The sequence below is a fragment of the Fomitopsis serialis genome, assembly GCF_022376445.1.
Source record: "Fomitopsis serialis strain Sig1Antser10 chromosome Unknown B0H18scaffold_11, whole genome shotgun sequence".
Lineage (NCBI taxonomy): Eukaryota > Fungi > Basidiomycota > Agaricomycetes > Polyporales > Fomitopsidaceae > Fomitopsis > Fomitopsis serialis.
Genome location: NW_025954971.1, coordinates 513481 through 530531, shown reverse-complemented (window position 1 = coordinate 530531; position 17051 = coordinate 513481). Strand labels below are relative to the sequence as shown.

Genomic DNA, 17051 nt, shown 5'->3' with positions numbered 1-17051 from the left:
ATGCACCATGAGTTTGACTTGCAGATATGAGTGTACCGGCATGCAAGGACCGCGCGCCCAGACAGAGGCTCTCGTGTTCCAAGTCACCAACTGGGCTTCCAGTGCGAGACAATCAGCAGACGTGCTCCGCGAACATATGAGACTGGCCGATAGGCCACATCCAGGCTATACTAGCATGGAATGAATTCATGAACGTTACAACAACGGGTCCGGCACCGCATGAGGCTCGCGCGGACTGATGTGTCCGGCCTCGGTGTTGTTGGCTTGTTGCCGCCCAGTTGTTCAGCGATTTCGCTGGACGAAAGGCAGTGAAGATGGACGGGGGAGAGATGGCGAGTACAGCCAGGTGGGACGGCCGCAGTGATACGGACGGGTCGATGTGACTGGGCAGAGGCTCGGCAACCGCACGCGTCGGGCGCGTCTTGCCTCGCGGCCGCGCCGCAGTGGTCGCCCCTCTTCCTCCTCGCCGCATCTCCGTCCACGACCTCCTCCCTCCCGCCTCCTGCCACACGACCGTGCATGCGACCTCTTACGCTCCACTCCTCCGCGCTGAACGATGGCGAATATACCGTGTACATCGCGTGCATGCGCGACCTCGCCGAGGATGACGAGCCCGACATGCAAGCCAGCGACACGTTCTACGAGGACATGAAGGTCGGCGTCCGCGAGGCCAGGGCGTGGCTCCGCGGCCGCTATTCCACCCTTGCGCCTGGGATGATCGACTCGGTGCGTCCGTCCATGAACGTGCTCGCCGCGACTCTCACGACTGTTGCAGATCCTCCGCCTGTTCTGTCCGAACCTTGCGCCCGCGGACGTCCTCACCGGCGGCCAGCTCTTCGCTGTGCTGAGGCTCGTCCACCATGCACTCAACGGGAGGGACGTCGACAAGGGCCTCGTGTTCGTACAGGGTGAGTCGTGCGCCGTCTCTACCTCCGCCGTGACCCGCCGAGACGTGTGGTGGTCTCGCTCCGTGCCCTCGCGTATGGTCTGTCACGTTTGTCGTTGCACTTTGAGAAGCCTACAGGCTGCCTCCACCATCCCTCGACATGCTCCCCTGTGCGCCGCATATAATGCGGCGAAGCACTGCGCGTCTGTCCGGTCATGGTACACCGCCTCAGGTATAGTCCTGCATCATAGTAACTTGCGCAATATGGCTCTACCACCTCCTGCGCAGGCCCTCGGACTGGGTTCGCGGAGCATGGGTGCGGGCCAAGCACTGGGCGTGCCATGCTGTATCTGCGCCCGTTGCTCTGCCCTCTGATGTTTCCCTCGTGCCGCGGCGGCCGCTATCCACTGCGCAACTGCCGTCTCAACTCCGTTGGCACGCATCTCTGTTTGTACACGCGGTACTCTACCAGCATCATCGCGAACCGCTATCAGACCAGCAGGGAGTCGACGAACGCGCTACGGTCAGTTCGGACACGGCGCCTCAGCGTGTGGTTTTGAATTACCGCTGCGCGCCATTGGTTGTTCAGACGCTTTTGCCGTTGTGAAAGCAATGATTAATGACCCTTCGCACTTGACGCGTCCTGCATCGAACTCGCTACTTATTGGCACGCTTCATGGTCTTCCCAGCATGAGACGGGACTAGCTATCAAGCGAGTGTGATGCTTTGCGTGTGCAGCAAGCACACGTAGCCTATGGTGGTCGCCCATAAACGTCGTGGTGCATCAGTTTCGTTGTATGCGGAAACATCTACCTAGCAAGTCTTCCTGGTGCAGTCAGGTCTTCAGGTCCCACCTTCTCCTTTCCATGTTCTCTGGCTGCACGCTTCAATTTCCTTTGAATCGTCACCTATGTGCTGACATTCATACCACAGCGCACCCAGATTCCCAACCGTCTCCACCAGCGCCACAATCCATCGACCGGCTGCCTCCGCCATCCTATGACCCGCCCTCCCCAGACAAGAACCCCTTTGGCACTTCCGACATTTCCAAGCCAAGTCCCATGGTCCCGTCCAAATCCGCGCCGCTTCCCCCAGCCGTTCCGCCCAAGCCGTCCACGAACCCCTTCCTCGCGCGACGCGGCTCCGAAGAGGGCCATCGCCCATCCGCCATCGGCGAGCGCGAGCGCGCGCCGAACCCGAACGCGCGCGCACGGAGCGAGGGCCGCACCCCGCCTCTGCCCCCGCGCAAGCCCACTATACCTGTCGTACCCTCCCTACCGCCGCGCCACTCATCCCTCGCGAAGATGCCCGAGACGATCTCCGTGAGCCAGACGAACCCACACGTGTTGATCCAGCAGAGCCTCCAGGCGACGCGCGTCGCGCAGAGCTTGAAGAAGGCGGAGCAGAGGCTGGAGCAGGAGCGCGTGTGGGAGGTGCTCAAGAGCAGCAATCCTTCTGTGTCGAGCGTAAATGGCCTGAGGCGGACGAGGAGCATCAGTCCGACGAAGGACGCCGCGGCGCCGTCGAGCTCCGGCTCGTCGAGCTCGGGCGCTAGGGAACGCCCGAGGGAGCGGGCGGCGCCGACTCTGCCACCGCGACGCAAGCTCAGCCCGCCTGCGTCGACGATCTCGGGCGCGACGACGCGCTCGTTCGAGTCCGTCGCGCGCGCGAATATCCCCAGCTCCCTGTCGCGCTCGCGGCACGTGATCTCACCCTCTGCGTCTGCGACCACCTCGCCCACACGCACGCCGCCCCGGCCGCTGTGCGACCTGCCCTCAGAGCCGCCCCCGACGCACCCTGACCGCAAGCCGTCGCTCCCTGGGGTCGACGGCGAGCGGAGCGTGCCCAACTCACCCTCTGCGACGGGCGAGTTTCCCCGCGTCTACCGTAGCAAGAGCATGAACCACCCGTCGCCGCCGCCGCCCGTCCCGCCGCTGCGGCATCGGCGCCCCGAGAGCGTGCAGCTCGCGCCAATCTCGCCCGTGGACGCGGTGTTCATGAGCCCGTCACGGCCGAGCTTCGCGGGCACGGGCGCGCACAGCCTGAGCCGGCACCACTCGCTCTCGGGCGTACCCCGCCCGCGCGCCGCCGGAGAGGCGCTCCCGGAGCCGATCGCGAACCTGCAGAAGACGCTGACGAGCCTGGGCCAGAAGGCGGCGCCGCGCCTGGACAGCGCGCGGTACAAGGCGGAGGCGGCGTTCACCCCGCGCGGGTTCGTGCAGCACTCGCACGCGCGCCCGGGGCTCGGCGGGCTCGGCGGGCGGTGGGGCGTGCGGGAGGGCGAGGAGCGGCTGATTGACAGCGAGGAGGAGGCGGTGGGTGATGGGGAGAGCTCTGTTGGGCAGGACATCACGGGGGACTCGGTGAGGAGCCCGGGGAGCGAGGAGCCGGAGTGGAGTCGGCGGTTGAGGAGGCTGAAGATGGGAGAGGGGGAGAACGATGGCGGGCGAGAGAGCCCGTCGCGAAGGAGCTTTGGCGTTGAGAGGGACGAGCTGAAGTGGCCTGCGGGCGACGGCTGGAAGCGCTTGTAGGCGACGGAAGCGAAAGATGAGATGTAGCGTAGTATATAGAACCGCCGGTCGTAGTCTGTATATTGTGTAGTAGTATAATCTCGAACGCTGTGCATCTGCTCTGTTCTGTTGGTCGTGAAGCTGGGACCGGGACATGTCGAGCAGCAGGGTCTGTGCGCAATAGTGTGCGCATCAGCACTATAGTACTGAAGTATCATTGACACTAATAGTATCATGATTGCGATACAGTATTACTATAGGTAGTAGCCCGTAGGTCTGCAACCGTGCCGAGACCACGGCCCGATGGACGACGGACGTTTGTTTTTAGTCAACAACGCCATTGTGGCGCAGCGCATGAGTGACATCCACTGACAACGCTCAACGAGCTATCTGCCCGTCAGCCGCGGACCGCTCTGTGCTTCTGTCCTCCGATGGACCACACTGCTACTTACGGCGCACGATCTTTCTAAATGCCCAATGGAGGGACCCTTCCCGGCCATCGGCGAAGTACTTGTTCATCATCATGATGGCCACGGTCGCTACAGAGGCTCTCCACTACATCTCGTTCTCACCCCCAGTGGGGCTAGACGACAGCCTCATTCGGGCGTTCTCATGCGCTGAGCGGCGACTGCTTGGTGATATGTTTCCTGTGCCTGCGCCTGGGCAGCGTCTGATGGCGAACTCACGCACCTTGCGAAGGACGCGGGCGTGAAATGTACTATCATTGACTCCGCAGCGAGCATCCGGTGGAATGCCCGCAAACGCGATGGCCAAAATCAAGCTTTGTGGTGTCGGAGGCGGCACCGACTCTTCCCATCGACGCTCGACACGAACACGAGTAAGTAAGATGCCTTTCCGGAGTGTGATGGTCCGTGAGCTTCGCTGAGCTAGTCATATTTGAGCCCCACAGGTTCTCACCGCGGCCTGTGACGCGCACCCCTCTCCTGCTTGTCCAGCGTTACAGCCCTCATGCATCATGGTTCAACCTCTTTCCAGCGACGAGCTGAACAACACTGTGGGGTGTATATTCTTGGGGATCTTGTTTCAGTCGATGTGCGTCAATGCTTAATATTCCCGGTAGGCTTATTGACGCTGCAGTGGTGTCGGCCTGTAAGCAGCCTGTGGGGTTTTGCCATCGCACAGACACTGTATTATTTCTACGAGTATCCTCACGACGACAAGCGCGTACAGCTTCTGGTAATGCTGAAAATGATCTACCGCTAAAAGGATACTTACCGAAGATATCGTTGCAGGTGGCATTCCTTTGGTAAATCTCTGTGCTTCGGTTATCGGTTCATCTGACACTGCCCAGGTTATTCGACACGGCGAGATCATGCTGTGATCTGCAAGTAAGTATCAGAAGTTTCACTCCACTGTTGCGGGCACTCAGGGCTCAACTAACTCCTCCTAGTTCATTTGGGTCTGCCTCATCAAGAGCCACGCAAACAGAAGCGGCTTATCTCAATTCACGAAGTAAGGCATGCAACATTCCCGTATCAGAATGTCTGCTAAACGACTTGTGTAGTTCATTCGTCGTGAGCAGTGGCTCTAATTCTGGCTTTAATCAACGCTCACGCGCACGGTACAAGGCCGAGGCCTTCCTCGCAGTGAGTACATCTGCTGCCAAATTTCCCCTTCGCGTATCTGATCGGCGTCCGCTGCGTTACAGGCTTTGGTTGTCCTGATTGTTCAGCTGTGAGTACAGGCAGATCTCCGAAATGAATCTATCCGGAACTAATTGCGATCCCCGAGCAAGATACTACATTCGTACTGTTTGTACACGTACGTGTGCTGTAGTCCTCCACAGCGACATGATCGTTGAGCCGGTAGCGCAGTGATGGATGCAGAGCGACGCCGCATCTATCTATGTACATTGATGGTGAGTTGATGTAGACGGCGGGCATAAACACAACGCTCAACTTCAATTTCTTTGACAAGGGCATCCTCGCCCTGCTATCCTTCTGTAAGTGCTCTCAGAGATACTTATGGATTGACTTCTCACCACGGGTTCACCCTGGGATTCGTGACTACGCACACTGATTTATTAGGCGGCGGGGTAGGTAGGTGCTGATCATACATGGCTCTCCACTCCATCTGAACCATTGCCTTTAGTATCCGTCTACGAACTGTAAGAACGTCGACTGGTCTCACTGGCCTCGACGTTTCTGACGACCTTGGCGTTTCCGTACTAACGACAGCTCGATCACGCCCGCCGTCACCTGCGGTGTCTCCCATGCAGAAGTCTCGGCGTCGCTCCAGACTGTCTCTGCGGTCGTCACGGACGTGTTCATTACCGTAACGTTGTCAGTCGTCCTTCGCGGCAAGCGGACGGGCATAGCTGAGTGTGTATGCTCGCTGGATACCGCATGCGGATTTATCTGACTTGGCGATCATTCCTCGAACGACACGTTTCTTACTCGACATGAACTCGCCTGACAAAGAACGACCTCACTCATCGCGAAGCTCGTCGTATATGTGTTGAACCGGGGGATCATAACGGCGTACGTGCTCCGTAACGTCACCGCGACGCGCAGCCAGACGCTGACTCGGTCGATGACCCACTCCAGGCTGCTCCAGCTCGTGATCTTCATCATTGTACGTCCCGAGATGGAGATCTCTGTCCGACGCCCCGACTTACATGAATTACGATCACTCTCCGATGGCAGTACATCGCCCTCAGGTCAAAACCTAACCAGGTTGTCTGGGCCGTGGTCTATTTCATGGGGAGCAAGAGTGCGTGTCTGCTTCGATCATCCAATCTGCGTGCATTCCACTGACCCGCGTGGTGACTGGCAGTCTACGTCAACTCTTTGCTCGCAATGTGAGTTCCTGCGTCCTCCCCCTCCCCTCTTCCATCAGTGCACTCGCTGTGCCGACGCTCATGGCATCAACACTTGCCAGGTTGAACATCCGCCACTGGCTTCGGGACTCGATGCCTGAGCAGATCGAAGTCGGTTACCCACGCAGTCGCTATTCAGGCTCTACAAGTACTTAGCATACGTGCATCCCGACCGCTGGTTCATCAGACTGGTACGGCCAACGCTGCGCCCTCGACTGGACATCGCGGCATTCTGCTGTATCGGTAGACCTCCCCGAATCAGGGCAATGCATTTCTGCGTTGACTCGAGCGCATCGCAATGTCAAGCAGGCCCCGATGCCTAAATAACCGTGTCGGCCCATCACTGCGGCCTGATAGGCCGTCTCATGCCGCAGTATATAACAGCGCCATTGACACAAGCCTCTTTTATATGCTATTGACGGGGACAGCGGCCAACATCCGGTGGCGCGGCCGTCGAGAGGACCCTGATTGCTCGCGCTGTTCAGCGGCCCACTGCCAGTGGCACTGCTGACACGTAAGCATGCAGGGCTTACCACCAAACGCATTCGTGACTGGCTCCGGGAGCAGTTTCCTGTCGTGCGCGTTCTACACGGTTGCATGGCTGCGGGGGCGGGAGACTAGGGAGATGCACTAACAATGATTTGTGCTGCCCAAATGCCAGTGGACCGCTGAGGTAGGTTGTAGCGCGGATGGCAAAGCGGGGGCATCTTCTATGCCGGCCTTTCGCGCTCCGATGAACTACCCACCGCGACTCGCGCCCTCAGATATTCCAAGGGCCTCTTAGTCTCCGTTACAGACCATAAAAGCCGACAAGCGTCGGGCCTCATGACCTTGTAGTGATCGGACGGAAGCACTATCGAAGGGCAATGGGTCCATCGCACGGCAGTCCCTGAACGGCGCATAACAATCATACAGATCAGAATTTTAGACAGGCATCTATGGATACAGTAACGACTTCTAGATGTCACCACGTTGTCCGGATTCATTAAGAGCCATGCAAGTGTCCGACATTCACGATCGCTATCGCGGCTTCTGACTCTGACTCAACGTGCCCCAGCTTGCATCAACAACCACGGGCTATGCGGACGGCGTATGAATTAAATCCGTTACACTATTCAATACACTGGGCCAATATTTCCGTGGATTATTGGTAACAGTAACCGCCTTCATTTATTGGCCCGTTCGTTTCTGCAAGATGCTCGAGCATTAGATCCACTCAGGCTTCGCGAAGGCCAGGGAACATTCTATACATACCTCAAGTGCAATAAGCTCCATCAGCGGTAGCCTCGCAGCACGTATTGCACGCGCAACCGGCAACATACACAAACGTATTGGTAGGGCCGCACTCGTAGATGAAGGCGTTATAGTCGTTGAGAGTCGGTACGTTGTTCGCACACCCTTCTGCGCCTGAATACAGCATTTCAACGCTCAAGCCCGACGAGCAGCGGGATAATAAGCCGAACTTACCTTGAGGAGAACAAGGCTGGCCGATGGGGTTATAGACCTGACCGGCCACGGAACTGGCGGCGGCGAGGATGGCGAGGACGGTCAATGGGTAGACTTGCATTGTAGGATGCTTGGACTGCTCAGGATGGCGGAGTGCAGGTCGTTGGTCTGCCCGTGAGCCATTTGGTAGCCATGACGAGCCTTTTTATAGGGCTGGGGCTGGCATGAGATGCATACGGCTGACTTTGGGCTGACTCTGCGCAGCGCCATCACGCCACTGCCGGACGGACAGCATCAGTACTGTGGACTGTCATAAGAGTCAGTCCATCTGGCAGGACATCATGTACCGTGATGTACATGTCACCCACTTGGTAGGTTGCGGACCCGGGCAGCGTCAGCGCTTGAAACTTGAAACTTCAAGCTTCAAGCTTCAAGTCGACCGGGACCGCTCAGCGGGTCATATATCCGCTTGTGAGTGGAGTGGGTCCAGGATCTCGACCACAAGCATCAGAGCAGTAGAAACTCATAGCTACCTGAAGTTATCTACTTACCATATGTTCAGCCTAGGATTTGAGTCCGTATATACTCGACTGCGCGAGTAACGTTACCCGGCCGCATGGACTTGTGCGTTCAGGACTTTGCCTGATCCGGGCTTCGACTGTACGGCCATCGGAAAGCAGGAGAAGAATAGCTGCATGGCGTTTTGGCTGCTCTGCACCGCCAGCTCGAGAAGATGGTCGCGCAGTGTTTTCCAACAAAGGAGCCATTACATATTTAGCGTTCTAGTCTCTCGTAGGCAGACCATAGTCAACACGGCCAATGGAGGGCGGCCGTATGTGGTCAGCGTCCGCATCAACATCAACTTGAACCGCGGCTGAGCCGAACCGTAGCTTACGTAATCAATCACCCGTATTGTACCAGACTACGGGAGCTGAAGCGCTGAAGCGCTGACCAGCAGACTTTGTCGATCGTACGCGTGTTCATCCAAGTCGAGACTGTTGGCTTCTTCCTACCTCTACCAAATGATTCGTGGAGCAGGTTTTCTGTGGCTGGTTTGCTATCGCAGATCCCTGCGAGCTCCATGTTGCCCAGGAATTTCCCCGCTGCACGCAACAACATTTCCTTTCCCAAGAGTCCGCTGTGAGTAGTGCGCTGCCCAAAAAGTTATGGTAAGTACTACGGCGATCTCGCCTTTGGACAATTCTGATACGAAGCCATAGTCAGGTGCATCTATGACTATCTATGATCAGGCGTACTAGTCCCCCAGCTAATTCAAAATTTCCAGAACAGGCAATGGAATCACGCAAACAAATGAGCATGAGAACAGCTCATGACAAGCGACAAACTCATGAGGAGAAGAAGGTTCCCTTTTCTGCCCTTGCGTGCTCGCCTCGTGGTTGGTGTGGCAGCGTTTCGTCGGCATATAAGGTATGGCTGAGCCGCCTTCCGCCCAACGACATACCTCTCATACCATGGCCATGCCAGGCCGGGAGATCCCTGCGCCGCAACCCGCGAACGGGCATGTTGTGGACGACGGGTTTAAGCTCGGCAACTTCCCGATTGATGAATACAAGCCTCTAAAGGTCGTCTGCATCGGCGCTGGTTTCAGTGGGATCATCGCAGGGATACGGTAAGCATGCACTTTGAAAGGGTGCCAATGACATTGCGCTGACGGTCTAATCTTCAGGTTCCCTCAACGGATACCTAATGTCGAGCTGACGATCTACGATAAGAACTCGGGCATAGGAGGGACGTGGGTCACCAACAAATATCCGTGCGTTCTGTGTCTGCTCAACATACGGTGATTCGCTGAGCGATGTATGCAGTGGCTTAGCATGTGATATTCCTGCCCACTGCGTACGTCCACCACCCACAACGCGCGTGCTACCACTAATCTGCCATGACCCCAGTACCAACTCACTTTCGAGCCGAAGGTGCGCCTCATATAACTCGCACCAAGCGCTTCTGCTCACCCCGAGCTCATGTGGCGACAGACCGACTGGTCGGCCTTCTACGCGCCCGGGCCCGAGATATGCTCGTACCTGCAGTCCGTCGTCGACAAGTACAAGCTCATGCGCTACATCAAGCTCCAGCACCGCGTCGTGCACGCCCGGTACGACGAGCCCACCGGGAAGTGGCACCTCCGCATCCGGCGGCCTGTCCACCCCGGCGCCGCGCCCACCTCCCAGCCTCCGCCCAACGTCACCTTGGAGTCTCTGCCCGACGAGGGCGAGGCGTACGAGGAGTTCGATGACACGGCGGACCTGCTGTTCACGGGCGTGGGGAGCCTGAGCAGGTGGAAGTGGCCGGAGATCGACGGGCTGGAGGACTTCGAGGGCAAGCTGTTCCATACGGCGGACTTCGAGGTCGGGGACGGGGATAAGGCGTGGCAGGAGGCTATACATGACTGGAAGGACAAGCGCGTCGGCGTCATCGGTGTGGTGCGTGCCTTCGTCTGGCCCGCAAATGCGCTTGAAGTCTCATTGACGGTACTCCCGGTCTCGTAGGGCTCGAGTGCGATTCAGATCGTCCCGGCGCTCCAGTCAAGGGTGAAGAAGATCGTGAACTTCGTGCGCGGGAAGACGTGGATCTCGACGCCCTACGCGGGCGCAAAGATGGTGGAGCTCATGCAGCTGGAACCTGAGGCCGAGAACTGTAGGTGCCCTACTCTTCACCGGTTCTACCATAACTGATCAGCCCAGCGGATACACAGACGTGTTCTCGGAGGAAGACAAAGAGCGTCTTGAGGACCCAGAGTACTACAAGCAATTCAGGCACGAACTGGAATCTGATGTCAACGTGAGCCAACTCGATTTCACATACTACATGGCTTCTCTGTGATGATGGCTGCCCATCCACAGAGCGTGCATCCATCGACACTCAAAGATAGCGATGCACAACGCGCCGTACGCGCAGCCTTCCACGCTCATATGAAGAAGAGACTCGCCAAGAAGCCATGGATCGCCGACTTCCGTGAGACCCACATCACTGACGATCCATAGATGCACTACTAAGCCTTGTCCTGGACCGACCACAGTGATCCCAGAGTTCGGTGTTGCATGCAGGCGATTGACACCGGGGCCTGGCTACTTGGAAGCCTTGTGCGCGGACAACGTGAGTATACACCTTCCCACCTTCCCTCCGTCCTGAGGCGACTGTCCGTCTCATTGAGCATGCACATCCTTAGGTCGACTTCCAACCCACCCACATAAAGGGCGTCACCAACAAAGGCATCGAGCTCGTCGACGGCACGCACGAGGACCTCGACATCATCATCTGCGCCACGGGCTATGATTATTCCTTCCAGCTCGATTTCCCCGTGGTTGGCCGGAACGGCGTCACGATCCAGGAGAAGTGGTCCCCGCATCCGTCGACGTACCTCGCCGTCTGCACGGACGGCTTCCCGAACTGGTTCATGAGTCTCGGACCGAATAGTGCGCCGGGCAGTGGCGCGCTTTTGGTGCTGATTGAGAGACAGGTGGACTACGCGGTCGCGGCGGCGAAGAAGATGCAGCGAGAGAGGCTGAAGAGTATTGAGGCGGCGAAGGAGGCTGTCGCGGATTTTGACGAGTACTTAGAGGTGGGCTATGATGATGGTGTCGTGTGCCGATAACAGAGAGATCTGATTCGTCCCCCAGAGTTACTTCCCGAATACAGTATACAGCGAGAAGTGCAGGTCATGGTACAAGTTGGGGAAGGAACAGGGCAGGGTTGTCGCCCTATGGCCGGGTATGTCCGGTCCTGCTGCTGTATTGCTCGCAGCAAGCTCGCAGGCTCATTTTTCCTAGGTTCGTCCCTTCACGCCGTCCGAGCCTTCGAACAACCGAGATGGGAAGATTTCCGGTACGAGCTTCCGGAAGGCGTGAAGAACCGTATGCACTGGCTCGGGGATGGACAGACGTATAACGAGAAGACCATGACGGGCGATCGTAAGCCCAGTACTTTGTGTCGCGTGTGCATCAACTCAACATGACTCTATTCGCTGCGTAGGGGCGTGGTATCTGAACGACGATGAGGTCGATATTCCACCTGGTGCGTGTTCTACGTTACGGGCGCAGCGCACTGATCTCTAGAAGATTTATCAGTTCCCACCGGCGACCTTGTGCGCTCAATCACCGCGTCGTCGTTATGTTCTCATGCATGTCATACCACGTCGACGATCGTGGCTTCGGTGATGACTGAGAGACCACTAATATAGCCATATCTGTACAGCAGAAAACCTTCATGTATTCAGGGCTTCCCGACGCAAATAAATCAATCGACTACTGGCTCTCTGAACGACAGATGGATTGATCCCATTACGCAGTCAAATACGACTTATCCGTGGATCATTGGCATTGGTGATCATAACGGGCCGGGGCCCTCGACGATTAGTTTTCTTTCACTTCTACCAGATGCTCCAAGATTAGATTCACGAAGATCAAGAGACATTCGACACATAACTCAAGTGCAGTACGCCCCATTGGTGGTAAGTAGCCGTGCAGCACGTCGAGCATCCGGCAACGTACACAAACTTATCGGCTGGGCCACACTCGTAGACGAATGCGTTACCACCGTTGAGGCTCGGTACGTTGTTCGCACACCCTTCCACGCCTTATGAAAACATTTGGAACCCTAGTTTGACGAGCTGCGAGACGACGAGCTGCACTTACCCTGAGGAGAGCAGCGCTGACCGATGGGATTATAGACATCGCCGGCAGCGGAGCTGGCAGCGACGAGCAAGGCAACAGCGGTAGATGGGTAGAATTGCATTACGAGATGGTTGGACTGCTCGGCAAGGCTGGGATGGGGAGGCTAATCGTTGCTCTGTCTCACCAGAAGTAGCCATCGCGAGCCTTACATGCATTACAGACATATGCATACCGCTCGTGACATCACCCCGACGTCGGACGAGACAGCATTAGGGATCGGTCCCGCTCACGGGATTCAGCGCATCAGTAAGTCCTATCCGGTATTAACTCACTGCGACAGCTAATCTCCGTTGCAGACCATACAAGTCGCTGAGGTGAGCGCCTGTTTACTTCGAGTGACGTTCTGACGCAGTCTCGGACCCAAAGTGTCCAGCTTGCATCGTCAGCCACGGGCTGCCAGTGCGTGGACGGCGAATGTATCAATTCTGTTACGCAATTTACTGCGGGTTTTCCGTGGAACATTGGCAATGATGGCCACCTGCCATCATTGGCATACTTTCATTTCTGCAAGATGTTCGAGGATTAGATACGAGTCCACGAAGACCTGGAAGCATTCAACACATACTTCAAGTGCAATACGCCGCTCCATTAGCGTCAGCCTCGCAGCAGGTCAAGCACCCGCAGCCGGCAAGATACACAAACGTGCCGGTAGGGCCGCACTCGTAGATGAAGGCGTCACCACCGTTGAGGCTCGGTACGTCGTTGGCGCAGCCTTCCCCACCTTAATTTAACAGTGAGACACTAGTTTGAAGTTGACGGCGGTGTGACGATAAGCTGCACTCACCTGGGGTATCGCAGGATTGGCCGACAGGGTTGTAGACCCCGGCTACGGAGCTAGCGGCAATGAGGAAGGCGAGGACGGTAGATTTGAATTGCATTGCAATATATCTGAACTGCTTACTATGGCGGGGGGAGGTAGGCGAGTGAATCACCGCTCTGAGGAATAAGCCTTTATAAGCCTTTTTATACATCATAAGGCTGGGGATATCAGATACGTACCGCAGGCGACTGTGCCTCAGGCTTTACGCCGACGTCGGATGGAAGAGAATTGGTTCTCGACGATGTCCATCGTGTTCAGTGCATCAAAGGGTACTGTCAGCTCCTGACTCACAGCGTCAAGGCAACCCAGGGGCCGGTCTAATTCGCGGCCATCAAGACGAACGTTGGCTGCCCGTACAGCGCCACGGCTCGCTGACCAGTGTGAGGTACGATCCATCAAAATATATTCCTAGCTGGCCTGACAGACCGCTATCCTGCCGTGCGTGTTATAGCACTACCGTAGCACACGACCGGGACTTCGTTCGTGCAAGGCCACGAAGACCCGCGACGAAAGGCCGCACCGCCCAAACAACCACTAGGGCTCTGATCTCCAGGGAGCTATCTGCTAGTGAGTGAACTGTTCACTGGGTAGCCGCGCGAGGTGCAAAATGGATGAATAAGATTCCGCGCTCCGATGGAACTACGCACCATGACTCGCAATCTTTCCAAATTTCCGAGAGGCTCTCGGCCATCGACGCGCTAGTGACAACGCGTTCGCAGACATGGCTGTCTGGACTTGAACCCCAGCGCTCTGGTTCTTGCTCGCACTAGAGTCTAGACGGTGGCGCCCTGAGGAGTTCCGTGTCTTTGCTGCGTTTCGGCGATCGCAGCTGCCTTCAATACGTCCAACCTTCGCATGGAAAAGGACCTACCTTCACACTTCATGCGCAGAGGGACGATTTCACGGAGACAGATTTCCTGTGATTCTGCGCTTGTGTAACATCTCTGATGAACGCCTCTCGCGGAGGGTGTACCCATGAAATAAAATTTGTACATGTGGACAGAGTTGCAAGCTCAGTCGCATGATACAGTACGAGGGCAGTGATCCAGACGTACAGGTGCTGAGTTTCTTATGAAGAAACACCGATTCTAGGCAGTAGACCACCTTCGCAGATGCGATACTACTAAGGTCAAAATTATTGTCAAGAAAGTGCACCGTGTAATGCCTCTCAATTCGCAGAGGGCGTCTGCCAGTACGGCCTCGTATGTCCGCAGAGGCGCTCTCAATGTGGTGGCAGGTTTGCAGCTTTCAATGTGGCGTCCAAATTGGCCCCTACTTCTCGTCTCGACGCTAAAAACGAACGCTATGCCTTGAGCCTGTGGAATTATGGTCGGTCATAAGTGCTGAGCGTTGCTGGCCCACTATGGGCCCAGGGTTCCAGTCGATCAATACACTGGCAATACCGGTATCCCTTGTGGTTTCATTGACGCTGTGGTTGCGCCGGCCGCGTCCCTGCCGCATGGAGTTGTGCGCTCAGGATTTTGCCTGATCTGGGCTTCGACTCTACGGTCATCGGAAAGCAGAAGGAAAATGGCTGCTTGGCCGTCTTCTGCACCCAGCTCGAGAATATAACTGCGCAGTGCTTGCCAACAAAGGAGACGACGTACTTAGCGCTCTAGCCTTCTGTACTAGGCAGGCCCTAGTCAACACGACCTTGTTGAGTGGGGGAGGGCGGTCGCATACTTATGGTTAGCGCTCGTATGTATGGACACCAATTTGAACGTGAGCCGAGCCGTAGCTTACGTAATCAACCACCTACGATGGCCCACTGGCCTATACTGGCACGTTCCATCAACGCTGCGCCCTCGACTACATATTACTGAACGTCGCGATGTTCTGCTGTCTTGGTACCCTGAGGTAGACTACCCAGGGCACGAGACATCGCTGTATCGACTCGAGCACTTCAAGCCACCGTCAGACTCCGCGACACAGCGTGGTCAAACCATATACACGTATCGGGAAGAGTGGTTCGCTATGGCCGCGTACGTCCTGTTTGCGTGTGCCGCTCTCGATCTTTCCACTTACAGTCATCGCCCCCGCTGTCTTGAATAGTGAACTCCTGCTCAACGTTTAAACGCCGACGTTCTCCAATTGCCGAGCCAGGATTGCAAGCTCGCAGTAGCCGTAGTCATGAATCGGCCCGTCTATCACGGTTACCCGCCGCCAGTAGCATATGCCCCTCCTGCCTACTACACCCTGCCGATACAATATCCGATTTCAGTCCAGGATGTTTGGTGGCCGGCACCGGAGTCGCATCAAGGTCATCGCAGCGGCAGATCGGTGTCAATCTCTGATCCACGCAGATCCCGAAACGGGTTATTGTCGAGGGCAGCAGATGCACAAGATCCAATCGAGCAAGGTATGTCGATCACTCAGAGTGCGCAGATCTATGCTGAAGTACGACGCGTGCTCAGTCGTTCCTCAGAGGCCGGAAACTAGCTTCAACGCACGCTCTCGATCGTACTCCCAGCCGCCAGCATTCACTCGACGCGCGGGACCAGCCCCTGCGATTCGCTTCTATCACCGTCAACAGCCATACTACGAGTTCGTATTCTGTGCGATTGTGCTTTATGCGCACGGTGTAAAGTGTTCTATGACGAATTGCGTCAACAGGTTCACAAACTTCGCGCCGTATCCTATTCATTGGGATGGCCGCATGTATCCCACCGCAGAACATCGTACGTTCCCTTGCGTTCTTCTGCTTATGCACAATCTGAGGCGTGCGGTCCCGCCCCACGTCCGCAGTGTTCCAAGCACACAAGTTCATGCCAAGCCAACCAGACCTGGCGGAGCGCATCCGCCTGCTCCCCGGATCCCGCGACGCTCTTCAGGAAGCAGGGAACCTTCGCCCGCTGCAGCGCGCAGACTGGTTTGACGTCAACGTGCGTGTGATGGAGGACGTCCTCGAGGCGAAGTTTGCACAACATTTCTCGCTTCGAGACATGCTCCTCCAGACGGGTGATAGTGAGCTCATCGAGGACAGTCCGGTACGTATATCAGTCCCGCTCGCATCAGCAAGACACTAAAGATACCGCAGGTCGACTCGTTCTGGGGATGTGGCCAGGATGGCCTAGGGCGAAACGAGCTAGGCAAAGCTCTGATGCGGCTGCGCGACAAGCTAAGAGCCAGTCCAGCATCCGCAGGCGCCCGTTTCATATGGACTTCTCCCCCGCCAGACCAAACGACTCGTCAGTTGCCCCAATCTGATCCGCACGCGCAGACGAACCGCGGAAGGACGCAGTATCGACCGCCGCCTGTATTGGGGCAGGACCAAGGAGAACGGAAGTGGCGGCAGCCCATAGGAGGTGTCACATCGCAGTCATATGGAAACCCCACATTCGGAGGGGCGATGTACTCCAGTTAAGTATGAGATAGGCCGGACGCCGTGAGATGTGAACCACCAGCTCGGTAAGGGTACCATCCCCATCACAGTGCTTCTCTGACCTGGATGATAGGGTCCGCCGTCCTCGAGAACCTGGGCGATGGGCAGGAGCATACAATCTATCACTTGTAACACCGTATCGGATGAACATGAGAATCCGTGTTTTCATGTCGCCTAATCCTTCAAATTGGGCGACAGTCTGTTCTTATATGGGCGATCACTGCAGAGAAGGAGCAAGACTGAAGTCGTGGCATAGATGACGCCCGTGTACGATCATGTGTGCGGTGGCCGGCTGCGAGTGGTACGGACTGCAAGGACACTTCCGCTGCAGGGGTGCGACTATTCTAGGACGCGCATTGGTACAGGTAGGTACGAGACAAGATGTGACAACGTTTGCAGGCTTGTGCAAGGCCCTCAGTCGATACACTTTCACTTGGGCTTGCTCCGGCATACGACTTATCTCCGTGTATTAATCAT

At 56.7% G+C, this 17051-nt stretch overlaps 6 protein-coding genes across 6 annotated transcripts; 4 read left to right on the top strand and 2 right to left on the bottom strand.

The window, feature by feature from the left end:
* Positions 1-447: 447 nt before the first annotated feature.
* On the top strand, positions 448-3642 carry B0H18DRAFT_987818 (uncharacterized protein). Its single transcript, XM_048044871.1, has 3 exons — positions 448-726; positions 776-908; positions 1820-3642. Exons 1-3 carry the CDS (start codon positions 520-522, stop codon positions 3415-3417), a joined length of 1938 nt encoding a protein of 645 aa, XP_047897236.1. The 5' UTR covers positions 448-519; the 3' UTR covers positions 3418-3642.
* Positions 3643-4095: 453 nt separating this feature from the next.
* On the top strand, positions 4096-6540 carry B0H18DRAFT_987793 (uncharacterized protein; the record flags this gene model as incomplete). Its single annotated transcript, XM_048044870.1, has 13 exons — positions 4096-4234; positions 4299-4449; positions 4515-4593; positions 4808-4869; positions 5153-5178; positions 5232-5275; positions 5335-5359; positions 5509-5524; positions 5595-5738; positions 5838-5897; positions 5964-5991; positions 6063-6133; positions 6256-6540. Coding segments are annotated over 13 exons (981 nt in total), but the record flags the coding sequence as incomplete, so codon positions are not given.
* A 950-nt stretch (positions 6541-7490) lies between these two features.
* On the bottom strand, positions 7491-7778 carry B0H18DRAFT_832178 (uncharacterized protein; the record flags this gene model as incomplete). Its single annotated transcript, XM_048039409.1, has 2 exons — positions 7491-7642; positions 7703-7778. Coding segments are annotated over 2 exons (228 nt in total), but the record flags the coding sequence as incomplete, so codon positions are not given.
* Positions 7779-9153: 1375 nt separating this feature from the next.
* On the top strand, positions 9154-12505 carry B0H18DRAFT_1116021 (FAD/NAD-binding domain-containing protein; the record flags this gene model as incomplete). The annotated part of the gene is made up of 14 exons (XM_048033346.1): positions 9154-9311; positions 9369-9455; positions 9508-9538; positions 9592-9615; positions 9676-10122; positions 10189-10336; positions 10395-10480; positions 10543-10654; positions 10719-10795; positions 10869-11261; positions 11320-11410; positions 11470-11610; positions 11672-11713; positions 12369-12505. 14 exons carry the CDS (start codon positions 9154-9156, stop codon positions 12503-12505), a joined length of 1974 nt encoding a protein of 657 aa, XP_047897233.1.
* Positions 12506-12618: 113 nt separating this feature from the next.
* On the bottom strand, positions 12619-13250 carry B0H18DRAFT_929190 (uncharacterized protein; the record flags this gene model as incomplete). The annotated part of the gene is made up of 2 exons (XM_048041684.1): positions 12619-13093; positions 13157-13250. The coding sequence occupies 2 exons, from the start codon at positions 13248-13250 to the stop codon at positions 12939-12941; spliced, it is 249 nt and encodes an 82-aa protein (XP_047897232.1). The 3' UTR covers positions 12619-12938.
* A 1732-nt stretch (positions 13251-14982) lies between these two features.
* On the top strand, positions 14983-16823 carry B0H18DRAFT_987775 (uncharacterized protein). Its single transcript, XM_048044869.1, has 7 exons — positions 14983-15174; positions 15245-15551; positions 15607-15736; positions 15806-15870; positions 15938-16179; positions 16230-16600; positions 16648-16823. The coding sequence occupies exons 2-6, from the start codon at positions 15323-15325 to the stop codon at positions 16554-16556; spliced, it is 993 nt and encodes a 330-aa protein (XP_047897231.1). The 5' UTR covers positions 14983-15174; positions 15245-15322; the 3' UTR covers positions 16557-16600; positions 16648-16823.
* Positions 16824-17051: the final 228 nt, after the last annotated feature.